This window comes from Zootoca vivipara, chromosome 3 (genome assembly GCF_963506605.1).
Source record: "Zootoca vivipara chromosome 3, rZooViv1.1, whole genome shotgun sequence".
In the NCBI taxonomy this organism is placed as follows: domain Eukaryota; kingdom Metazoa; phylum Chordata; class Lepidosauria; order Squamata; family Lacertidae; genus Zootoca; species Zootoca vivipara.
Genome location: NC_083278.1, coordinates 80,963,088 through 80,988,994, shown reverse-complemented (window position 1 = coordinate 80,988,994; position 25,907 = coordinate 80,963,088). Strand labels below are relative to the sequence as shown.

The following is a 25,907-nucleotide window of genomic DNA, read 5'->3' as shown; positions in this document are numbered from 1 at the left end:
ACTTCCAGATTTGCAACGTTCGGGAGCCAAAACATCTGAGTACCAAGGCGTTTGGGATCCAAGGAACAACTGTAATGTGAAATAGACTTGCGATATAGCATTTCTAACTAAATGTGAATATAAGAAATAAGGAAGAAAGGGCACCAAATATATTTATTTAATGCTGGGAATTCATTTATAAATCACTGGGACACAAAATTGCAAGACAACTTTCATCTTCACACTTTGTTTTCATTCATATGGATTTCTTGATACAGTTAATTAACTGATTGATATAGTTTTATAATCAGGATACACAACAAATATCTGTCTCATGTTTCTCTTTGTGCATGACGTGAAATTACTTTTCTTGCTTTTTTGTGATGGAGTGCTGCATTTATGGAACCACTTTTTAAAAAAGAGCCTACTCTCCTTTATAATTTTAGCAAGTTGCTATATGAGACATTTTGAATTTGTTAATGCTACTATGGGTTTATGTCGTTTTATGTTGTTAGTATTTGCTTTGGGTACTTTTTGGCAGGAAAACTGAGTTAAGCTCACATCTCTGTTGATGCACAGGGAGATTCATGTGGGCCTTGAAACATATGAAACATTGGAGAGACAATGCTTTCTACGGTGAAAACCCTTCAATAGAGTGCAACACCAGTGCAATGTTAGGCATGAAAGAGTGTGTGATACCACTCTTGTCCTCATCACTTTCTCTCTGACAAAGGGGAGGCGGAAATGTGGGTGGGGGAGATGACCATATACAGCCACATCTCCTAAAACTAGTTTTGTTATCGTAACTTACATTTGAAAGTGTAGGTTTCCACCTCTGAGCTGCTAGGGACAGAAAATCACAGCCAATGGCAGTTTCCTTTTTTTTTGCCAGAAGCTTGCCTCTTCAGTCTCTCTCTAGCCTTTCTTAAGCCAACAGAGGAAGACTATTAAGTTTATTACCTGTCTTCAATATTTGAGACTGGCACTTTGGGGGCTGGGGAATCACTATTTGAGTGGAGCTATAATTGCACATAAATTACACAAAATAACACAACTGAGAATGATTCATACCAGCCTTTTACATTATTTCACCTTTGATCAAATATTAAAACAAAGAAGCATATTGTGGCATTCAAATGTCAAGCAAATTAGCGGGTCATAGAGCTACTTTAAAGAAATAAAATGGTTTCCTGGGCTGCAGAATACAAAGTGAAGCAAAGTGGTTTTGACTCTTGGGAAATGCTTGTTGGAATGGACAGTATAGGATCAGAGAATTGTAGAGTTGGAAGGGACCATGAGGGTCATCTAGTCAAATCCCCTGCAATGCAGGAATCTTTTTGCCCAATGTTTGGCTCGAACCCACCACCCTGAAATTAAGAGTCTCCTGCTTTACCAACTGATAATTAGTTGGCATGCTTGAGTGCTGAGAAGATTACTGAACTGGAGGTATGTTAAATAGCAGTATGGAATACGACGGGTTGAGGGCAGAATAAGTAATCAGAAGGTACAGAATTGTGTTACTTAAAAATGCATTAACATTATATATATATATATATATATATATATATATATATATATATATATATATATATATATTGCTAATAATGTCCCTGTCAACCAGCATTACATTTGGGCAATATGAAAAATAGATAGAGGAGGGAGAAACAGAGTGTTGGTGACTATTTGCTTTTTGGCACCAAACCTGGTCTGCCCCTGGACAAAACCAACCAAGGAAACTAAGGCAAATACCAGGAAAATCTTTATTATGGTTACACAATTTAGGTTGCATGCTATGCTGCTTCATAGAAAAAGAGAGGCTGTATAGGGCACGTTGCTAACATTTAAACACAGACATACCTAACCTAAATGAAGAAATTTCTGGTAACACTCTCAAGGGAGCAAGCTCTTTCGGGAAAATGGGTCAGGATAATTTAGCAAGATCTTTCCATCACAATATTCTACCATGTTTTGAAAGCTGGAAGTATTCATTTTATATTCAGAGTTTGATGCTTCTTTCACACTATGTGGCTCCTTGAAAAATTGCCACCGGGAGTTTGCTTTGATTTAATAGCTGAAGCACACATCTCATAACCTTGGCTACAGCACAAAGATGAAATGCTTGCTTGTAGTTCTTCCAGTTTTCTACAGCAAAATGAAAACACCAAGCACCACTACTGGAAAATGTTTCTTTTGTATTATAACATTGTTAGGTACTAAGCTGAATCCTAGAACAATAGGATCCAGAATGCAACAGTCTGATTGATCCGCAGGAGTCACTCAATCCAGCTCCAGGTGGAAGTGAATCAGTGACCTGATTGGCCATCAGGACCACCCGTGTGCTGTTTCCTGTTACAGTGCTACCTCTGGTTAAGAACCTCATTCATTCTGGAGGTCTGTTCTTAACCTGAAACTGTTCTTAACCTGAAGCACCACTTTAGCTAATGGGGCCTCCTGCTGCTGCCGCGCCACCGGAGCACAATTTCTGTTCTCATCCAGAAGCAAAGTTCTTAACCTGAGGTACTATTTCTGGGTTAGTGGAGTCTGTAACCTGAAGCGTTGGTAACCTGAAGTGTTTGTAACCCGAGGTACCACTGTATTTCCAATACCCACTTCATTGTCAGTTTCCTCCCAGAGTCTCCATGTAGTTTAGAAGCTTTGTGGCTATGTGGCAGATTTTAAAGCTTTCCTTAGATTCTCTAAATACCTAGAAGATTTCAACAACCTCTTTGGGCCTGTGGGCACATTTGCAAGCACCTGGGAAAAGTAGTTTTTTGCTTTTTTTGCTTTTTGTAATGTTTGTGTGTGATCTTCTAGATCTAGAAAATAGAGATGGAGAGGGCAGAGTTAACCCTCCCTTCCTAGCTGCAATCTCAAGGAAGATTACTCTCCCCTCCCCTCTGCAACAGCAAACCTTGAAAAAAGCCAATAGATCCCCCCCTCCCAAGGCTAACTGCAGGAGGAGGTTGATTTGGGGTGGGGGTGGGCAGGTGCAGCTAGGAAGGGTTAACCCTCCCCCCCAGCCCCCCTCTCAACCCCCTGCTTAGCTTCAGACCTCAAATGCTCTCACTCCATTTCCTGGGTCCAATGACAATTTTATAATCTGAAAATGGTACTAAAGTAGGAAGGACAGAAGGTCCCCTAGGAATATACTTAATTTCTAGATGGCTTGTTTCAGAAATGCTATTTACTAGCTTCTGTTATTACATGTCAAGGTGTAACATCCCTGGCAATATAAAGGGAAATTCTGCCTCTCTCACTGGGCAGGCAATGCGCACAAGAACCAGGGTAATGAGAATTTCCAGCAACATCTGCTCACAGGGGATGCAAAGCTGAGAAAAACTGAACTTGCCTCTCCTGGTAGAAAGTGGGTAAGGAAAACAAGACTTGTTGTATGAAAACTCTGTGGGGGGGTTTTCTGAGAGGGAAAAAAAATCTATCTTTTAAAAATAAAATCAAAAAGCCAAAACAAGGGAAGTAAGGTTAGACATAGTCCAAAGACATAGTTGATATGCAATCCAATAGCAGCAGCACTGTAAGAAATGCACAAATCCCTTTATCTTTTCTTTCTGATTCTTCCTGACTAATCTCATGTCAATTTCCTTCACGCTTTTTCCTTTCCAGCTAGTTTTTCAAATCTCACTTGCTGCATCTCCTTTTCCTCTTCTGCATTCCGCCAAGCTTCTCCCTCCCTCCCTCCTTCTCTCTGGCAGATTCACAAACCTCCTCTCCCGTAACTTCCTTATTTTTGTTACTTTTCCTTATATGCCTGTTAGCTCTCTCCTTGCTCTCCCACTTCACAGTTCATCGATATGTTTGAATCCAGCCTCTCCATATGTTTGCAAGGGAGATGCCACACTTACTCCCACCAGATGCCTGAAGAGCAATATTTATCTGTCAAGCAGGTGGTGTTGAAGGAGCAGGCTGACCTTGCAGAACAGCTGAACAGGTGATCCCACGGCTGCAGTACACAGTTACATGGCGCTAGGTTGTAATAGTTTGATGATTGAGAACATTCTTTCCCCCTGAGTGCTGCTGCCTTAAGATAATGCTTTAGCCACCTGAATTCCATAGAAAAACCTGAAAGGTGCAAATCAATTTAGAAAAGTCATATTGCTTAAAAGAAGCTTTTAGTGCCCCGGTCTGGATTACGCACATTAAATATACAGAACACAATTCTGAGACAGATACATATGCTTAAGACTGAATTGAACAGATGGATGTAACCTTCTGCGGATTGCATCCTTAAACTTGACCGATTTCTTAAGTGCATTCTCACAGTAAGAATGATGAAAAACAACATTTCACCTGTCTTGGGCGTTAATCTTTCTTATTTCAGTGCTGCAACCTGAACATTCTGCATTATCCTCCCTCCCTTTAATGGTCTGCTTTGTTCTTTTTCTTCTTTTTCAAGTTAAGCTTGATTTGCTGATCAGCTTGTCAAAGACAGAAGTGAAATTGGCTTAAACTGATTCTTTTACCATATTTTTATTTTGTTTTATTTTGTGAGTTGGAGAAACCAAACAGTCACAAACTAAGCATCATGATCCTAATACCAAAATTTGGGTAGAGAGTAAATTTCCTATATCATTACTAATTTAAAATCACACTCTTACCATTAACACTTACCTTCTCTGTATCTTCATGGTTATCACTCTGCCCATTCCCATAGAGTCTTGCATATAGTCTCCAGATTTCGCCATCACTTGTCACTCTAGAAGTCACTCTGCCAAAGAGTCCCTGCAGTTTCCCCTTTAACCCTGTTGCAGTTTCTCCATTACGATCAGTCACTCCATCCATAACTACTTTTACTAATATCTTTAGCACCTTTGAGAGAAGATAATTTTGGTTATAATTGGACTACCACTACAAAGCGAATTAGTGAATGTGTGAGTTCAACAGCTGCTTTGATTTTGGTGTTGTTGTTTTGTTTTTACAATCAAACAGTATACAAATCTTATACAATAAAATAATTTGTAGGAGTCTGAATTATTTTTATGTTATTTATTTATTAAATTTGTATGCCACCCTTCATCCATAGATCTCAGGGTGGTTCACGACATAAAAAATACAAGATAAAAACACAAGATGCATAAAAAAAAAACATATCCCCAAACCCACAGAACCAATAATCCCGCTTCCTTTTTCTCCTGGTGCCTAAAGGTGTATAATGAAGGCAGCAGCCAAACCTCCCAGGGGAGAACATTCCACAAACAATAAGCTGTTCCACAAACATTCCACAAACAATAAGATAGCAAGGAAAAAGAAAAACAATGTTCCCCAGTGGCAACAGCAATTCTACGAAAGCTTATTCTCCAAAATTTGAATAAGGGTTCTATATTACATAATTGGGCACCACTTAAAGCTATAATCTAACCAGGAAACAGAGTCTTACTGCCCGAAATTTACACAACACTTTTAATCTGTAAGATAGAAAATCCCTTTAAGATAGAAAATCTCTTTAAGGACACATGGGGAATTCTGACAACACTAACTACATCTGTATCTGGCAGTCAATATTAATAAAAGGACCTCAATATTCTCCAGAGGAATCAAAGGCATTCAGTAAAGTTTGGAAAAACACATGTTGGAGGTACTGGAAATACATATAAGCAGTGGGATCCTATACATGTTCATAGAGTTGTTAAGTCTCGTTCTTAATGTGGTTTATTCCCATGCAAATGTATAGGATTATTTTATGGAATTAATCTATTAAAAATGAAATGTAGCTTTCCTATGTACCATAGATGCAGAGACACCATACTTGTTTAAGAATGCTAGCAACTTATTTTATTGGAATATAATGAGTTCTTGAAAAACTAATAGAATTTAATAAAAAAATTCATTCCAGTAGCACCTTAGAGAAGAAGTGTGCATGCACACGAAAGCTCATACCAATGACAAACTTAGTTGGTCTCTAAGATGCTACTGGAAGGAATTTTTTTATATTGTTTCGACTATGCTAGACCAACACGGCTACCTACCTGTAATAGAATTTAAACACTTCTAAATGGCTTTGCCATTTACTGGTGTTATATCTAGCAGCTAAGAAACTTGTTCTTAGTTGTCAAATCAGTAGGTTACAAAATCAAGATTGTAAGTTATATTACATTTTTTCCAGATAACTTAATCATTGAGTGCATCAAATAAAGCTATGCATTCATGCAAGTACATTCAATTTTTATGCATGTCTCTTTGAGGTCACAGGATCATTACAGAGGATCAAACAAAACTCCAGTGAAGCCGGTTTGCTGTTCTTCCCCCATAACCTTCCTAGATGTTTTTGAGCCCACGATGACTTTATCGAAACCTAAACCCCGTATTTCCAAACATCTGAGCTGTTACTAGTTATCACTGTGCAGTTACAAAGCCCCTTTGATATAAAATTTCAGCCTGTCAAAACATGTTTCCCAGGCTACCTTGATGCTCGGCAAAGCTGACAGGCTTCACGAGGGGGAAATGGTTTTAGAGATCAGTTCTCACATGATAAGCCATCAGTCTACAGAGTACCACGCTGTAAATGGCTCCCGATGTTACGGCTTAAAAACAAGGAAATGGCCATTAGCAGGTACAGGTGTCTCCTTGAACCTATTAATTCTGCTTCCTCCACAAGCTATGAAATCCATTTCTGAAATTGAAGGGACAGAAAAAGTTTTGCTTTTGCCTTTCCAGTAGAAAGGATTCTGGACAGGAACCACATGAGCAAAGATGTCAGGATCTGGCTAGATGAGGAGGAATGGTGGGAGTCTGCAGCTGGGGAAATAGTGCTGGATTACTGAATAGTCTGTGGGCCCCATGGCTTTTAGGGGCCCTGCGCAAATGGATCATAGTAACATTGATTGGATCTTGAAAGAAAATTGCAATCTAGCTTTCTTAGTTCAATGTAATCCCACTAGAGCATGTGCATGAGAGGTACCCCGAGATTTTGTCTGCCTGGGGGGTGCTACATGTAGCAGGACAAAAGGCACAGAGCCCCTCCTTGAAGGAGTTTGCAACTGCTGGGAAAGCTCAGCTCCTCAGTTCTGGCGACTGCCTCATTGGGGTAGTCCTGTCCGTGGAGTTCTCTCTTAGGTTTTGTCTCTCTGAATTAAGAATCAACCTTACTGCTTTATCTCTGAGTTTATGTGCTGACAAAAGATGACATGGTGGAGTTTTCTTTGCTGGTGTCTGTCTTCCATTAACTCCTGTTTTGAACACCTGCGTATATCCTGCTCAAGAAACAAATAAAATTGAGCCGTGCACTGTTGAGTGAAGCAGACTGCTTTAAAAAGCCACAATGCATTTGATGCTTTTGTCATTCTTAGCAAGCCAGCATTAGAGCGACAGCAACTGCTGAGCTTCAACAGTGAGACACAGGGCAATTAGCACTGCTGGTTCTCCTTACTCCCATGGTCAAAGGTGATTATTGTGAACTGTGACTTAGCTCTTGCCAAAAAAAATGTTTGGCATATAAGTGTAAATCCTAAAGTTGACAGAAGTAGCAAATTGCACCAAATAAGATCCCACGCCACAGATGCAGGACAGTAGCTATCTGCAGTAGTAAAACCTGCACCCTACAACTTCAATTATAAGACGGGAGGCTCTTTAATCACTGAAGTATGTCCCAAGTATGACCTGTTTTCATGAACAATGTTTGAAATCTTTAAAACTGGACACTTGAATAAAAAGAGACACAGCCCACCTGGACATCTTTATACTTTTCTTGTAAGTCCATAAGCCTGTGATAAGCTTTAATAGCTTCTGAAAACTCTCCGACGTCTGTACTGGTGAGAATGTAATTTTCCCAAATCTGCCAGTGTTCATAATTACACTTGAGAGCTTCCTGAAGGGTCCGGAATGCTTTAATTCTGGTTCAAAATTAAATAAGTTAAAACACACAATGAGTTTTGCTTTGACATTTGATTCTCTCCCCCCTTATTCACTTCTTTTGAAGGTTTATCATTTTAAAAATTGTATTTACAAAGAAGACCACAATCTTAAGAGTTGCTTTTTCTGATTTGACAAGAGATGGATGATTTCCTTCCCTTTATACCAGGATGCTTCATGCCATATCCTTTATTGCTGTTATCTGTTGGCAGGGCTCCCCATCACACATAATCACAGAGATGCTTCTCTGCTGCGTGATCCCATACAGCTGAGTGCAGCACCTGTCTGGAAAAGAGGCTGCCAATTGCAAAGGAACAATCCACATTATTGTATCATTTGCATTCAGGGCACGGCATTGCAGGAGAGAGACTGCTCCACAGGGAAACAACTCTCACGATGCTTGGCTATATGTGAAGGGGTTCTAGATTTTCCAGTGACAGCATTTGAATGTAGTAAAAATGGCTTTCTGACAATTCTTTTGCTGTATTCCTCCCACCTTTAAATCTATTATACTGGGGGGGGGGGGACACATACACATATAAGCCACTCCATTTTGTTGTTTTTCTGTGAAATATCTGCTAGTCTAGAATTTATGGAAGATTGTGGGAGATTACTACACTTCTCCTTTACAAATAGGCTAAAGCAGATAAACAAGCAGAGAATGCTGCTTGTTTAAAGATGAATATGTGTGCTTCTCTCAGCCAGGATGAAAAACAAAAGGTTTTGGCATTGTTAAACTATAGTACTCACAGATTTGCTATTTGCCACCCACTATTCTTAACTGCGCTGTTAGAATGTTAAAAATTCTCCATGTTATTTTATTTCCATTGGCACAGACCAGGGCTCAGCAACCTTTTTCAAACATGGGCCGGTCCACCGTCCCTCAGACCATGTGGTGGGCCGGACCATATTTTGGAAAAAATAAATAAATGAACGAATTCCTATGCCCCACAAATAACCCAGAGATGCATTTTAAATAAAAGGACACATTCTACTCGTGTAAAAACACGCTGATTCCCAGACCGTCCATGAGCCGGATTGAGAAGGCGATTGGGCCGCATCCAGCCCCTGGGCCTTAGGTTGCCTACCCCCTGGCATAGACAGTTCCCCTCTTACTTCTTACACTGTATTTTGTAAGTCTTGATTAAATGGTAAGTCATCTTGATTTTGTTGTGAGGATGAGAAATAGTAGCTTTCAATGACAGAAACTGATCAAGCGTTAAATATGGAACACCATTTTTTGTGCAAATCTCTGCCACGTGAAATTTCACCACAGCTCTTGCTCTGTGAGCTAATTTATGAGAAGAGATGAGAGACGCAAGATGGGGATGTCATTCCAGTTAAGGGAACAATACAGGTACATAAAGTGTCCAGAAATTGCACCATGACATGTGAATGGGAGAACAAAGGGATCAGATTAATCACTCTCTGGATAAAATAAAATTTACTTATTGACTTTAAAATGAGCCACCTTAGAAACCTATGTAGCCTCCACAGAGAGATTAAGAAGTTCTAGTCTGATAAATCTTCTAGTCTGATTTTCTTCATTTAGGTAATTGGTTATAAAGTTTCTCAGGGATACTTCTACATACTCTGGAAAGTTGCTGAAAAGGACATTTGTCTGAAAAGGACACTTGAACAAACATTTGTATCTCTTTACATCTTTTTTTTGTTCCTTGCAGTCTCCGTAGCAACTGCATCTTTCAGTCTGTATGTTCCATAAATATGTCTAAGGGCCTCTTGAACTTATTTATGGCTTTTGGTTCAATGCACTTTCTTGGCAATTTGTTTCCTGTGTCCACAACTTTGTGAACTCCCTGTTCATTTTCTCATTTTCAGTTTGCTTCCAGAAAGCAGATAAATTGTTCACAGTGATGCAAGGGGTGAGGTGGGGGGGGGGGGAGGAGAGGAATCAAGCAAGTTTTTTTATCTCACATTTTTCTCCCTTGCCTTTTTAAGTTACATTCTTTCTGGTAGATGATTAATGGGACACAGCCTGAGGAACCAAAAATTATCTTGACAACTTACTTATGATGATACCGAACTTCTGAAGGAACTGCATTATCAAAAAGGTATCTACTCCAGACATCATTACATAAACTGAGCAAGCATACAGAAGAACTAAGAAATCGGGTCCCTTCACAAGATTTATTAATGGCTTCTTCTAGGGAGGAGAAAACAAGTGGCTTATTATGCGGGTTGATACCATCTGCTACCACGAGGCTAGTACTAAAACTGCCAACTTCTCCCTTGATTATGTTTCTGCAATAGGCATCCTTAGCTATATATTTTTTTCCAAAGGGACTGCAATCAGATTTAGATGCCAGCTTGCTTTTTTCCAGTAAGAATACAGTTATGTACATAAATATTTATATGCCCCATTCTCTGCCATTTGCACGCCACCTGAAACTGGCCGAAAGCAGAATTCACAATAAACCCTGCAACCAACAAGTAATAAAAACAGCCGGCTAAAAATTCCACAGTTAATAACATTACAGTTATTAGGAATACTGAAACGCTTTTTGGAAAAGCCAGGTAGGGTGGTGGGAGGGGATATGCACCCCATAGATGCAGCACCCTGTAACGTGGGGGTCCACAATACAGAAAAGTGTGGGCATTTGATTCCGCAGGGCTCTTTTGTATAAAGGGTCAGGATGCAGAGCAGGGCCTCCCTTGCACGATGAGGTCAGTACAGCACTTGTAATTAACAGTATCCTGTGCAATAAATTCTATATTGCGACACCCAGTTTGGGGAGGGGTGGAGGAGGAATCTAAACAGTTGCTTTCCCTTTTCAAAGGCTTTCCAATGATATCTCTACCTTTCTAATGATCCTCGTGGTGGGAGGCTTGTCCTAGAGGTGATCATAAAGTGGATCACGAGGGAAGCGTGCCCAGGAGCAGGGAGGAATTGGGGGGAAAGCTGGAGAGAGAGGAAACCAGCACTGTTTACTTTGGAAGCAGCAGTTACTAATCCCTTTGATGTACTTACTTCTGTTTCAATCTGATATATGCAGTTGATAAATTGTTCCAAGCCTCGGCGTTCTGTGGGGAAAACAAATGCATGAAGGAGAGAGCAAACATACAGGAGTAAGGATACCTATTTAAACACTAAGCACATTAAATTTTTATCGGAAAACACTGATTTGTGCGTCAACATTTGACATTCATAAATTTGACTGTTAAACTACCGTATAGCACTAATCAATCGGCATAATCGAGCCGGAGTTAGACATTTTAAAGACCTGCTGATTTTGAGAGAATTTTAAAGCATATGCCACTCAAGGCTTACCTTTGCTTGATTCATAGCCATTAGGAGTATGGCAAGTTTTAGGATAGCACCCATATATTTTTTTTTTTAAAAAAAGGTTGTTGCAGTATAAAATTAGTGTAACAGTAGAAACAGTGGCATACCGGCGGTATTATTTTGACAGGACATTGAACAATAACTCTGCTTTCCTGGGTTAAAGTAATTTGTTGGACTGCTGGCCCACACACTAACAGCACTAACCCCTCCTTAAGTATCCTCCTCCCATCACAGAAAGCTGCAAGGGAATGGTCTTGTTCTGTGGTGGCCCCATGGCTTTGCCATTCTTTCCCTTCAGATCTGTATTAGGGTTAACATGCTGCATGGATTTCAGAAGGCACTGAACATGTATATTTTTACATTAGCCTTCCAGGTGTGATATTGTTTTACAGGCTAGATTATATAGCTTTGTTTCGTTTTTACTGGCTTGTTTATTGATCAGTCTATTTATTATTCAAGTCGCATTGGACGGGCTTGCCCAGAAAAGTGATTTTAAAAATACTGTTAAATAAACAGAATCAAAGCAAGGCGAATATTACCTTAAACCTATTGTACTTACGTCAGGTTCCAGTATCACACAGCGCTGAAATGCTCTGGCAGCACCTTCATAATCTTCCAAAGCTAAGTAGGCACAGCCCAAGGAAAACCACACACCTAACTGAAAGGTCAGCAAGGGGGAGCATACAAAAAGAAAACAACCATTACAGTGTTTGCCTGGAAAACTGGTTATGTTCTCTTGTGCAAAAGGCCACATCACTTTTCGTGGAGTTACCCCAAGGTATGTTATCTAAGTAAAGCCATAGGTCTGATGGAGCTTCAAGAGTCAATCTGCAGGTTGGACACTCGACAAAGATACAGCGGCCACTTCTTGGCTGTGATGCCACCATCAGAAAGGGCAACAAGGGGATGCAGCTGTGATGATGCAAATAGCCCCCGAGAAGAAGCAGGTGTATCCATAGAGACACCAGTTTGTATAATACATTCTTCTTGTAAATGTGATTGTTGTGGAAACTGAAGGAGCAGAATGTAGTGACAAAACTAACCAAGAATAAGTTCCAACAAAAATCTTGTAAATGACATATTTATGTAAAATTCATTCCAACAAAAATCTTGTAAATGACATATTTATGTAAAATTCATTGACTAACTCTGTAAATTCATTGACCGTTCAGTGCGGAAATAGCATTTTGCCACTGCTAGCCCACCATAATCCCCTGCATCGTTTCGTTATTAATACTTTGTCACACAGAAATAATAAAACCATATTAAATAGATTTTTAAAAGAAGAGCAGGTGTCCCTGAGGGGAAATAATTACTAAAACTCACATTCTGCTTTCAAAAGGGTCTCTTTCTGACACAGTTGACCTGGCCCAACAAACCAAGTTTCGTGTGCTGGGTTACAAGCTCCTAGTCCCTCTTCCCCTCCTCGGTTACTTAGTTTCCCATGAAATCTTAACTGGGAAATGTCCTACAGTGCCATATGCTAGGCTGCCCCTGCATCTTTGCAGAGATCAGAAGAGAGCTATTTTTCAACGGTATCAATGATGAAATACAGAATAGAGTAATCGTAGGCTGTTAAAATGTGAAAGTCCAGATAAAGCAGTATTTGGGTTTTTTCCTGCCAAAAAGGAGGCCTGTGTATGTGTGTGTGTGTGTGTGTGTGTGTGTGTGTGTGTGTGCGCGCGCCTCTGTCTAATTAGAGGCAGCATTGGAATGATTCTATGGAGACACATTTTTCCATGGAAGAAAGGGTACTGCCACTGAATTGCAGGAAGTATGTTTAAGTCATCTTTGTAGGAGATGGAGGCCTTTAGAGGGCCCAACAGTGAAATAATTGCAAAGAAAAGCTGGAGTGAGAGAAACCATGACTTCCGTAGGCAATTATGTTGGTTGGAATGGGATCTGGCAAATCACTCACAACTGCAAAATAAAAAAACTGAGGCTCTGAATAATCACTAAATGCAGGGGGCTGTTTCTGGTAGCAAACTATTTCCCTGAACCACAGTTGCAAACAAGAGGGAACACAGCATGAGAAACAATTCAGGGGAAATTTTCACCTGGAACAAGCTTCCTACCTTCCTACCTTACAGAAAAAAGAAAACAAAAGAAAAGTGGCTTATATAGTTGCACTACTGATTGCAGAGAAAAAGTACTAATTTGTAGCCTCATTTTGTCAATCTCTTGATTGGTTTTGGTATGCCTTGCATCCTTGTGGCCACTACTTGCCACATGGGTACTCACACTATTAATTTTTATTTGGCTTTCATGTTTAAGATACCATATTCTATGTATGGTTCAAGAGTATATTGCTTCTCCACTGCCTAAGCAGTTTGCTAACACAAACTAGAATCAAGTAAGCGAAGGAATTCAAGCTTACAACATGCAGATGTGTGAAAAAAGGGTCAGAATTAATTCTGCTTTTGAAACTGCTGCTTTGATTGAAGTGTTAAGTTTGGAACTACACTCAAGGATAAAACAAACGTTGGCACATGCATCTCACGTTAAAAAAAGAGCTCTACAAAGGCAGTTTGTGGTTTTATTCTTGTTCTTGTGTTTGGTTTTAATAGATCTTGTTGTTTCTATTATTACATTAAGTCACTTTTGACACATTTTCATGTAAAATAAATGATGAATGGATATAATAAATAATGATGGAGCCTAGACTAAGCACATTTATTACAAATGCCCAAAGGAAGTGGAAATATTGTTTTATATTATGGCTTATTTATATACCACTCTTTGACCAAAGAGTGACCCATAGCAGTGAATGGCGTACTGTATTAATACAAAAAAGTCACTTTAAAATGCAACAATTACACGGTCAAACATCAAAACAGCAGCAACATAATTCTTGATAGTGGCCTACTTACAGTGAATTGCCCCAAATGTGATGATGATAGACATCTCATTTAATGCAGTCACTCCTTTTCATCTCAACCTTTAGTTTAGGGTCTAATTAAGTTGATTTCAAACTCAACTTTTCAGTTGCTGACCTTCAGTGCATCAAAATAGTGGTTTCCCCAACAGCAGAAACATGCAAACATGGGTTGCAAGAAAACATTATGTTTGCACAGCATGGATTTCCTACCCAATCCTTCCTAATATGGCTGCCTAAGAAGCCTCTCCCAGAGGAATGAATCATAGAGTTAGAAGGACCCACAAGGGACATTTACTCCAACCCCCTGCAATGCAGGAATCTTTTGTCAAATATGTGGCTCATACCCATGACCCTGAGATTAAGAGTCTCACACTCCACCGACTGAGACATCCCAGTAACAGGGAAGGCCTCTGATGTGGGTATGGGAAGCTGCAATGAAATGGGGCAGGGATCTCTGAAAACTAGGTGGGGGCAGCTGCACAAATGAGAATATCTGAATGCAACCTTTTGCCTATACTGTACTTGAAAAAAATAAATTCATGATTAGACCACTAGTTCTTCAAAGTGATGGAAAGTATTTTTATTAGTTACCAACTGCTCTTTACATAGCTTTGAATGAATCACCTTACATAACGGGCCCAGCTCACACGTCACAGTAAACCACAGTTAATGGTTTGCTATGAAGTGCCAAGCTGGGCTGTCTGTCTCCTCCCCACTAGCATGTGGAGGAAACAAATCAGGATCCATAGCTCAGCATTACATCCGGACCAGAGACTGCGGTTTGCTTTGCTCCAACAAACTATATTTTATGACTTCTGCCATGAAGTTCTGTGGGTGGTTTAAATAAAGAAGTCCAAAATAACCAAAATACAAAGCAAACCATAGAACCATTAATCTTTTTAGCTACTGGTGATTTTAATAATCTTCTGAAAATTTTAAATACAGTACCTGTTTTTAACTGCTTTTTATTGACAATTTTAATGTTTCATTTTATCTTTTTTGTAAGCCACTTAAAGGTGTTCTGACATTCAAGTGATATATAAATTTTGGTAAATAAATAGATAAATAAATAAATAAATAAATAAATAAATAAAGGGGGGAACCTATGCAAACACAACAGAGCATTAAAAACAGAGTGCCAGCTTACCAAAGTCATCTAAAGAGGCCACAAATACGGTGACAGACAATCCTCCCTGGAAAGGCTATTCCAGGAATCCCCAAACTTTGGCCCTCCAGATGTTTTGGACTACAATTTCCATAATCCCTGACCACTGGTCCTGTTAGCTAGGGATCATGGGAGTTGTAGGCCAAAACATATGGAATAGCCCAGGCAGTTTAGGGATGCCTGGGCTATTCCATATCCAGGGTGCTACTACTGAAAAGGTCCTATCCCTGGTGGTTGCTCACCTCGCTTCATTTGGTGGGCCCAACTAGAACAGGGTCTCTGAATAAGATTTTAAGGTTTAGGTAAGTACATATTGGAGAAGGCGGGCTTTTAGGTAACCATGTCCTAAGGCTTTTAGGACTTTAAAAGGATACAGTGGTACCTCTACTTGCGAATAACTCTACTTATGAATGTTTCTACTTACGAACGGAGCTCCATCCGCCATCTTGGATGCGGTTTAGATAGGATTTTTTCTCCTTATGATTTTTTAGATAGGGTTGCTTCGACTTAACGAATTTTTTCTCCCAATGCATTCCTATGGAATTCGACTTCCAATTTTTTTTGACCTACGAATGTGCGTTCGGAACGCATTAAATTCATAAGTAGAGGTACCACTGTATATATGGCAGGAGATTTGACACTTAAGACACACATTATTATTATTATTATTATCATCATCATTAATCATTATTACCCCACCCACCTGGTCGGGTTTCCCCAGCCACACTGGGCAGCTTTACAGCATATTTAAAAACAAAGCATCAAGCATTAAAAACAGGGCTGCCTTCAGATGTCTTCTAAAAGTTGTGTAATTCTTAAGAAGCCAGCACACAAATATATTGTAAAAAGTTCTCATTATCTTACCTGCATGGGGTTAATCTGTACGGATTTCTCAAAGCACTCTATACATTCCCTGAAGTTCCTGTTGCGAAGGTGGAGAAGACCTTTGGAGCGCTGAGCCCGGGCACTGCGGTGCTTTGACAATTCCCAAGCTTTGTCGTAGTAAAAATGGTCTTTAAGGACATCGCCAAGCAAGCAATATAAACTCGGTGTTTCTTTCTTCTCTACCTCCCGCCTCAAAATTTCTTCTGCCTATGGAAAGAAAGCACCATTTTTAACACTGCTTTCAGAGAGAGGATCTCTTGGTTCGCCTTGATTAGCTGCCAGATGTGTGAAGTAGAAAGTAGTCTTTCAGAAGCCCATAAATGGCTATAATTATATTGGACAGATGTGTGTTTTGTTTTCATTTTCTACAAGAACTCGAGTCAGAAATGTCAACATGTACAATACTCTTTAGCAGAACTGGCTTCAGATTTTGAGGGCCCCTGGGCAGGCTGACTTCAGTGGGCTCCCCAAGGCACTGACCCAGAATGCTATACCACAGGGGTTGTCAACCAATGTGCCACGGCACCCTGGGGTGCCTTAAATGATGGTCAGGGGTGCTGCGGGCAACACGGGCCTCTGTCCCTCTTCCCTTCCCTTCCTCCTCTGATGCCCTCTTGCGTCTCTGCCTCCCCAAGGTTTGCACAGCCGTTTATTGCAGCAGCCCTGGCTATAAAGCTTCACATGCGAATGGTGCCTTTGTGAGGCAGCTCTCTTTAGGGCGGAGGGTGTGGGGGGGAAGCTCAGAGACTGAAGCGATAGTGGCTGCTTCCCAGAGGACTCCCAAGAAGAGGAGAGAAGGGAGGGTGTTTGAAAAAGGGTGAGAGGCTGCCAGCTGTGCAGGCAAGGGGTGACACAACTGGGCTCCTGAGTCCCACAGGGGTGCCACAGAAAGAATGTAGTTGGTCAAGAGAGCCGTGGGCTCAAAAAGGTTGAAATCCTCTGCTATACAATTTGGCACCTATAAGTTCTACTGAAAAAGCAGAGACATCACCTTGCCGACAAAGGTCCGTATAGTTAAAGCTATGGTTTTCCCAGTAGTGATGTATGGAAGTGAGAGCTGGACCATAAAGAAGGCTGATCGCCGAAGAATTGATGCTTTTGAATTATGGTGCTGGAGGAGACTCTTGAGAGTCCCATGGACTGCTAGAAGATCAAACCTATCCATTCTTAAGGAAATCAGCCCTGAGTGCTCCCTGGAAGGACAGATCGTGAAGCTGAGGCTCCAATACTTTGGCCACCTCATGAGAAGAGAAGAATCCTTGGAAAAGACCCTGATGTTGGGAAAGATTGAGGGCACTAGGAGAAGGGGACGACAGAGGACAAGATGGCTGGACAGTGTTCTCGAAGCTACGAACATGAGTTTGACCAAACTGCGGGAGGCAGTGCAAGACAGGAGTGCCTGGCGTGCTATGGTCCATGGGGTCACGAAGAGTCGGACACGACTAAACGACTAAACAACAACACAAAAGTTCTACTGAATTCAAGCAATATTTGTTGTCATTAGGGGGTTGGTTTTAGAACTGTGTCCATTCTGAAACATATTTTGCAACCAAGAGCAATGCAGATTGGGGGGGGGGGGAGAGGACTTGTTACGTTTGCAAGAAAAATACAAGACTGAATCAAATCAAAGGTGAAAATGGCATGATTGCTGCAAAACCTGCTTGTCAAGAATTATTAAGGCTGCACAATAAGTTTTCTAAAGTAACAAGAAACAGCTTGAGTTAGAGAGCAGCCACGGTGAGGCAGTTAAAGATCCAGGCAATTCTTTCTTCCCCCCTCTCTATGGAGCAACAGTCTACAGTGTGAATAAACATCTCTGAGGTGAAAAGTGCACAGTGACCTGCTCCTTTTCCTCATCCTTGCATAAGACTCTCTCAAATCCAGGTCACTGAGTGGTAGTGCCTAGTACTGTATGATAGATGTGCAGGCCAGCCATTCAGTAATATGAAACATTCTAGTTCACAAAATTATACCTCTGAGCAGGCCTGGACTAAATCTCTAGTCAGTGAATTCTTTTTCCAGTCTGAAGTGGAGGGGTACAGTTCAGTGATATGCCTAGCTTCAAACCCTGGCAACTCCAAGTAAAAGATGATGCAAGACTGAGTTAAGCCAAGCAAACACAAGACCTAATTTTCAAACCTACTCTGTGGTAGTGATGACCTCAAGGTGACAATACTACATTGTCACCATCACATCTACTCAGTGGTGTCCAATGGAGTTTCCCCCTCAAACTATTCAAGGCTTTCTCTAGCTTGGTCTGCAAAGTGATGTAAAAAAGTGTCCCAGTAGTCTGTTGCGACTTATTTGCTAGGCATTTGGGGGATAAAGTTGCTCATATCCGCCTAAACTCGTATGCTACTAATTTTACTGTTAAGTCTTTGGATGTGTCCAATTTGGATGTGTTTTATTTAACAAGTTCCACTTGTGGAGGCCTGGTGATGTGGACGAGATCTTGGTGGGGTGAGGCTATCACTCATTTGCATAACCCTTGCCTTTTTTGTCTTCTAACATTCAGGAGCACTGGAATGACAAGCAAGAGTCCAGGAAATAATTAATGCCTCCTTGTGAGAAGCAATTAGGAGAATGCTCCTAAAAGATTTTAACACCCACGCCACGGTTGATCATAAATATCTGCTTTTGAGGAATGTTAACTGGATGGTTGCTGTGCAACTCCAGACACCATTGTTTTCAGTACCAGAACTGAGCTGAACTCGGAGACCTCTCACACAAAAGCCAACTCCTGCTTAGCTTTCTTCATTTCAGCAGACTAACTTACTTGGGAAAAGGAATTTTGCTGTTGCTATTATTAAACCATGGGAAGTCAGAAACCCTTGCTGATCTACAGCGAATCACCCAGAGGTCTACCAGCAGATCCCAACGTACCTTCTCCCTACCATACAGTATCAGTAAAAAATGCATGCTGCCTACTATGTCTACATTATTGACTTTTTGTAATCTCCTGGCCACCAAATTATTCCAAGGAAACAATGCTGGAATCCTACCATGGTCATGTATTGATCATATCCAAATATTTCCCTCTTATTTTTTTTCCTGCTTAGTGACATGCTGCTTTTATAAAAAGTTGTTTTTATAAGTTGTTGTGAGTTCATTTTTTGAAAGAAGTGACTAATAAATGAAACAAATAGAAACAAAAAATACTACTCTGACCAATGAAAAAAAACAATTTATAGAAGAATTACAACTTTTCGTAATGGTGATAGCTATCTGTTTGGTTTTTAAAAGGAAAATAACAAACTTTTAACAGAAGCTCTTCATTTCAAAAAACTCTTCTGACTAAGCACATATTAAATTGCCCTTCAGCTTACAGATAAAGAGCTCCCAGTTGTGTTTCACACAGAACTTGAAGTGTTGTTTCCAGTATTCTAAAGTCTTATCGCAGAATTAGTTGACTGTATTTTCAAAAATTACACAATTGCCAATTCTGAAATATTTTAATCCAGATGCCTTCCTTATCCACTCTCCAAATACTGTTTTCCTATCTCTTGATACAAATGGAAAATATTGACCTAAACTTTTCTCCTTGATAAGATTCTCATATTGCTCTGGCACAAGCAAGGAGCCCAACAGAATTTGGCACCAAGACACATACCGGTACTTGTTTATTTTCTAATTACCAGATTTAGATATTTACTCAGAATAGTATGCAAAGCATGGGAGAAGTTCCACATTATTTATATCAAAAGTTTGGGCTGCAATAATCTGAATACCATTTACCTGGGAGTAAGCCCCATTGAATCCAGTAGGGTATTTCTGAGTATATAGGGTTAGGATGGCACTGTTACCGGTAGAGATTTCCATCAAAAATCCTTCAATCTATTGTTTAACTGAAGCCTCTACACCTATGCAACTAAATATCTATGGGCAGGGGAAGATAAAGCGAAGATAGTGGAATATGTATTCCTGAAAAATGAAAATCACAGCAGAGTCTAATGTTCTAGTCTCTGCAAGTATAACTTCCTTTTAAATAGTCTTGTTGAAGAACTGCTATTGCCGTTGTGACACAAGTTTTAAGGAAATTCATGAAAATATGTAATTATTAGCTTATAAAAGAACGATCCAACACACACACACACACACACACACACACACTAAAGCATCAGTAATTGCAAACACTAGACACAGTATGCTGGGTATACTGGACATTTGTCAAGACACAGAACCAACAAGATGTCTGAGAAACCCAATGTCTGAAAAATTAAAATACACACTAGTCAGTCTACATATCCAGCTGTTAGGGAAGCAAATATGTGGATACAGATGGCAATTAATAAATGTAGACACTGGATGGTTTCCCCAGAACATCCTGTCTGGTTTCCAATTCACACTAAGGAACGCTTTTCTGTGATGTTTTACAGAGCAGGATTGCTATTCTGAGCCAAAATTCACGGACAACCCCGTCCTCATATGTGGGATGTGTGGGGTGTGTGTGTGTGTGTGTGTGTGTGTGTGTGTGTAGAGAGACAGAGAGATGAGCTAAAATCCATGCAACAACATCAACATAAATTTAAAGCAAACAAAAAAAATCCTTCCAGTAGCACCTTAGAGACCAACTAAGTTTGTTATTGGTACTGTATGAGCTTCTTCAGAACAGTATCTAAAGAAGTGTGCATGCACACGAAAGCTCATACCAATAACAAACTTAGTTGGTCTCTAAGGTGCTACTGGAAGGAATTTTTTTATTTTGTTTTGACTACGTCAGACCAACACGGCTCCCTACCTGTAACTATAAATTTTAAGGTTCTGTTTCCCCAGACTTCTTTGCCCCCATACAGAAAATCCAGAGACTAAGAACGCAACATAGTGGGTTTCCAAGATGCCCTAAGTGCCATTCAGCGCAGTTTAGACTAGCTGGCTGGAAAGTGGCAGTGAGAGAAACATTGTGCTTAAGAAGCTAGCGGGCCACTGTGTATATTCAAGGTTTCTGGAATTCCTACATTAGATACAACTTTGTTACAGGAAAGCTTGGCTCAATTGGAACTCTGCATGCATCCCAGAATTGTTTGTCTGTTTTGGCTCTGCTGCGAGCAACGAGTGAAACACCAATGCAAATCAATCAGAAGAAGCTGTGGCTGTTCAAGTATATTTCTATCAGGAGAAGTTCTAGTGATTCCTGCCAAATAACCTCTCCATAGTAGTCAATGTGCAGGAAAATTTCCTTGCAGTAACCACTGTGCATAATGATGATATGTCCAAGCTTAATTAGTCCCTCTGTCATATCTAGTGCAGACAGATGCCCTTATTTAGCACTAATTAGTTCCTAAGGCAATGACAGTAAGTTATCCTTTTAGGAAGCATCTTCCAGTGGGGTAAGTGGATCATTCCTAAATTGCCTGGGAAATGCCTTTTCCTTTCCCCACACCTCATTCATCTGGCTGCAAGTTCTGATTGGTCAGAGCTCCTTTGTGATCTCCCAGACACAACTTGGTGGGGAATTCATACTGTGAAGTTTAATGACATTATACTGCCGGTATTCTTTGCCATGCAATGACCCTTGCATCCCAGTCCTGTCCTTAATGAGATCACAACCATTAGGCTGTCCCTTTCCTATAATAGGGCACCTTTCAGTTCCCACTTCGTTCAGCCTTCTGACCAGGAGACTACTTCAAGGCACTCTTCAAACGTGCGCCAACCCTGCAGATTCCTGTAGGCGCAAGATCTCTACTTCATTTCCCCTCTTATCCCCAATCTTCCCCCCTCTTTTCCCCTTCAGCATTTCCCCATTTGTCTTTTTCTATGAACAAACGGCTGATGTAGACATCAAGATTGAGGTTGCAGAATTCTGAGGTGGAAGAATGAACTAGCCCTTGGGGGTGGCATTTTTAAAAATGCTCTTCTATGTAAGTTGCCAGCAAATACATGAAGGAGACAGATTGCAATACAGCTCCCTCCCTTTGTGCTAGTTTATTATTGGCGTGGATTTTTTTTTTTTTACCCTCACACAAATTAAATAATTGAATCCTCCACCAGTGGTGGTCTGAAATGGAATGGCCTGTTCAGTTCTTCGAAGAAGAAGAAGAAGAAGAAGAAGAAGAAGAAGAAGAAGAAGAAGAAGAAGAAGAAGAGGAAGTTTGATATCCCGTTTTATCACTACCCTAAGGAGTCTCAAAGCAGCTAACATTCTCCTTTCCCTTCCTCCCCCACAACAAACACTCTGTGAGGTGAGTGGGGCTGAGAGACTTCAAAGAAGTGAGAGACTTCAGAGAAGTGTGACTAGCCCAAGGTCACCCAGCAGCTGCATGTGGAGGAGCGGAGACGCAAATCCGTTTCCTCAGATGACGAGTCTACCACTCTTAACCACTACACCACACTGGCTCTCTGCCACCTCAGTTCTCTGCCACCTCATTCTGTTGTTTTCATAGGCAATTCTTGTGTTGTTGGAGGTTAGATCAACCTTGCAGCCTCAACCAGTTCCTTTTGTATGCCAGACTTTACCCTGTGGGAAGGGGATACTTGCAGAAGTGGGAAGACATGGATTGCTTTGGTAGTAAGCGCTATTTCAATTTCTAGGGAGGACCTTGAACAGTAGCCCTGGGACCATGGGAGGAAGAAAGAGGAGAGGAAAGCATGAGAGAAAGAAGGTCACAGGTGAGAAAGTCAGGAGCCCCAAAACCTCTAATCAGAGAGACCAGAAGGAAGTCCTTTGCCTCTCTGTCATTTTGTAGAGTTTTTACAATGAGTTTTCGCAATGATAAATATCATCCGACCTGGCTCATTTGCTTCAGCTATCTGGAAATGCCTCCCACTCATTCATTCCCGCTCTCTGTTTACAAGAACATTGTGGTACAGATCTTGGCTCAAGTCAGTAGTTGCACTTCATGATCTTGTGGTACTTTTCAATTCTGGGATTCTAGAGAAGACCTTTCATGCAAGTCCATCACATTAGTCTTTGTAGTAGTACATAAATACTGTTTTGAATAATTTTATAAAAAAATTATGGGAAGCAGTTTTCCTTCTCATAATGATCCTTATCACATGTTCAAGTGAAGGGAAGTTGCTTCCTGCAGGGCGTCGATGTACATGTACTTGTGCATGCATGCAACTCTGGGGTACATTACGTATAAACACAGTGAACATAAGTAGATGTACTCTACCTTTCCATGCTGTCCTGCTCTTTCATAGCAGATAACTACATCCTCCCACATTTCAAGCTTTTCAAATATCTGCAGAGCTGAACTGGTACATCCAAGGTCAAATAGTAAGCTTGCAAGCTGCCGCTGCAAAGGAAGATATTGAAAAATTCAAATCCAGAATTTTCCCCTAGAAAACCATTTAGTGGAATATACATGAGGTGGAAAATAATTTAAAGTGTTTCAAGTTGAGCTTAGAAGGGCATGGGAACTCTAAAAAAATAAGTCTTTAATATATGATAGCTAAAGAAATCAAGCATAAAAATCTACGGAGAAAATTAACACAAGCAGAGATTAAGCATAGGTCTTACAATCTTAACTCACTAAGAACTAAATCATAAACACAGCCAGCAGCTCCCTCCCCTCCACAGTATTTCTCTAGACCTGGGTTTCCCAAACTTTGGTCTCCAGCTGTTTTTGGACTACAACTCCCATCATCCCTAGCTAGCAGGACCAGTGGTCAGGGATGATGGAGCTACCAGATGGGGGCTACAACTCCCATCTGCTGCGGCCAGCATGGCCATCTGTCAGGAATGATGGGATGCACAGATCAGTAACATCTGTAGGGCCACAGGTTCCCCACTTCTCTTCTAGACTGTTCTTTGATAATGGGATTGCATGGAGAAATGTCCCTATGAGCCAAGTTGCAGCCCAGATGGCCAGCAATCATTCCCATAGTTGAGACTGTGGCTGGCCATGGCTGACTTTCTCTGCCTTAAGTTTGGGTCATACTGACGCTTCTCCGTATGCAGTTGCGTTAAGGTGTGACACTGACTGCTGGGAATTGTATCAGCATGTTACCTACTGCCTTGTGGACCAGTCACTTTCATTTAAACTACCTCCCGCTGACACTGAGAAGCAACAAAGTTGACTGGGGACTTAACCAGGATCAAGGAAAAGCTAAGGGCAAATAGGTAGGAAACAGGCAGGATGACAAGACAGAATTCAGGGAGATAGAAACAAACAAAAGAATGGGTGAGATGTTGGAATGCAGCCAAAGAGCCCCTAAGTGTGGACTGATGACAAATGTATCACAAGTCTCTTCCCGTTTCCTTTTACAGGGGTTTCTGGGAGTGAAAGAGAGGAAAGCAGCTCGTGGCCTCAGGTGACCTTGTATTCTACAGAAGGCCAGGCTGGAGGGGGTACGATTCCTGACATATGTATGATTTACACGCAATAGTTCTTAGGTTAAGTATGGGAGAAATGTATGAAATGGGCAGTGCTACTTAGGAAAATATTGCAACCACTGTAAATAATAAATCACCAATATACCTCTCAGTAGGACTCAGAATATTGGTTTGGCCAGAAAAGCTAGAAATTAAAACCACACTGTTTTTTTGTGAACTGGAAGGTTAAAAAAAGGGGGGGAATCCTAGGGGGGAATATTAAAATGGTTTCTACTGTGTCAGAGAAATACAAACACATTGCAAATCTAAGTTAGAAGTTGAAAGAAGTCTCTTGACCACAGTATCTTAACTACTAAGCTGGATTTCAAAGCTCTAAATTTGTGGTTATGTGTGTCCCCACTGATAATATGTTAAGACAGTTTAAAAGGGGGGGGGGGAGAGACAGTTTAAAAATTTTCCTGGATCATGACTTATTGAACATTTATGAAAGTATTATTCTTTAAGCTAAATCATTATGTTTGTTTGGGGAGGGAAAAGAGACTGTTAACAAACAATTTAATACTGGAGGAGAAATCAAAAGCTGGGGAAAATATATTTAAAACAGAGAGAAATCTGTAACATTCTTCATGTTAACAAAACAAGCAATCATTTCCCCAGCGCAATATCTCAGCTGGGGCATTTCAAAAATGAAATGCTTAAAAATCAAATGTAATGTGAATTCTAACTAAAACATTATGCACCAGTTATTCTGTACCTGGATAGCCCAATGTGGAGGAACTTGGCAACTGTAAAATAGTTTCATACGTTCACAAATTGATGTTTTCTTGTCTTCAAATTGGTCTGCAAGAGCCTGAGAATACAAAACACCATGTATATAAATGGAAATTTAACACTGTGTATATAAATGGAAATTTAACAGTATTTACGATTCCGTCTAGGACTGAAACAAAACTACAACAGCACAGCTCTTAAGGCTGCCATTCTAAGCACTCAAACAAGGAAGTAAGTCCCATTGGACACAGTACACTGGAAAAATGAACGGGATGGTATTGTAAATGTCAACATGCCATAAAATTTATGAAATAAACCACTTCACAGGAAGAGAGCCAAAGCTGAAGAGCTTGTAGTCTCAGTGGTCAGCAAAGGAAGCAATGGCAACAGGAGATAACAGAAAAGCGACACAGCTATCACGGCCTATCACATAAACCACTGATGGACTCTACATTTAAATTTCTCTTAACAAAGCACACCTCTCTCATTTTTTTAGATCCCTATGTTTCACATTTGAGGCGAACATATCCTCAACTTTATAATCATACTAGTTCTACTTGGTGATGCTATCTCATGTTCCTACTCAAAGTTGGCTGCTGCACTAGCTAATAAAGACAGGAGTGTTTCGATTTTACAGTTTTAGAGAATGCGGTTTTTGCTATGGACACACTAGTCCCATTTAGAAGTAATTTTCATACATTGATTCAAGGTGTGAGTGAGGCTGCGCCGAGCCCCACCTCTGACTTTAGGCACACTGACTTGCCCACTGTCGAATGCCTATGTGTTC

General features: G+C 40.5%; 1 protein-coding gene across 2 annotated transcripts in view; it reads right to left on the bottom strand.

Annotated features, from left to right (window-relative positions):
• LOC118081799 (tetratricopeptide repeat protein 27) overlaps positions 1-25,907 on the bottom strand; it is a 93,377-nt gene that overhangs the window by 13,884 nt on the left and 53,586 nt on the right. For both annotated transcript variants that reach the window (XM_035108253.2, XM_035108254.2), the window contains exons 11-17: positions 25,104-25,199; positions 23,187-23,309; positions 16,054-16,281; positions 11,706-11,804; positions 10,832-10,884; positions 7,658-7,823; positions 4,606-4,803 (exon numbers count right to left, since the gene is read on the bottom strand). In XM_035108253.2, the coding sequence (XP_034964144.2) occupies positions 4,606-4,803; positions 7,658-7,823; positions 10,832-10,884; positions 11,706-11,804; positions 16,054-16,281; positions 23,187-23,309; positions 25,104-25,199 (963 nt within the window). The remainder of the gene's footprint in view (positions 1-4,605; positions 4,804-7,657; positions 7,824-10,831; positions 10,885-11,705; positions 11,805-16,053; positions 16,282-23,186; positions 23,310-25,103; positions 25,200-25,907) is intronic.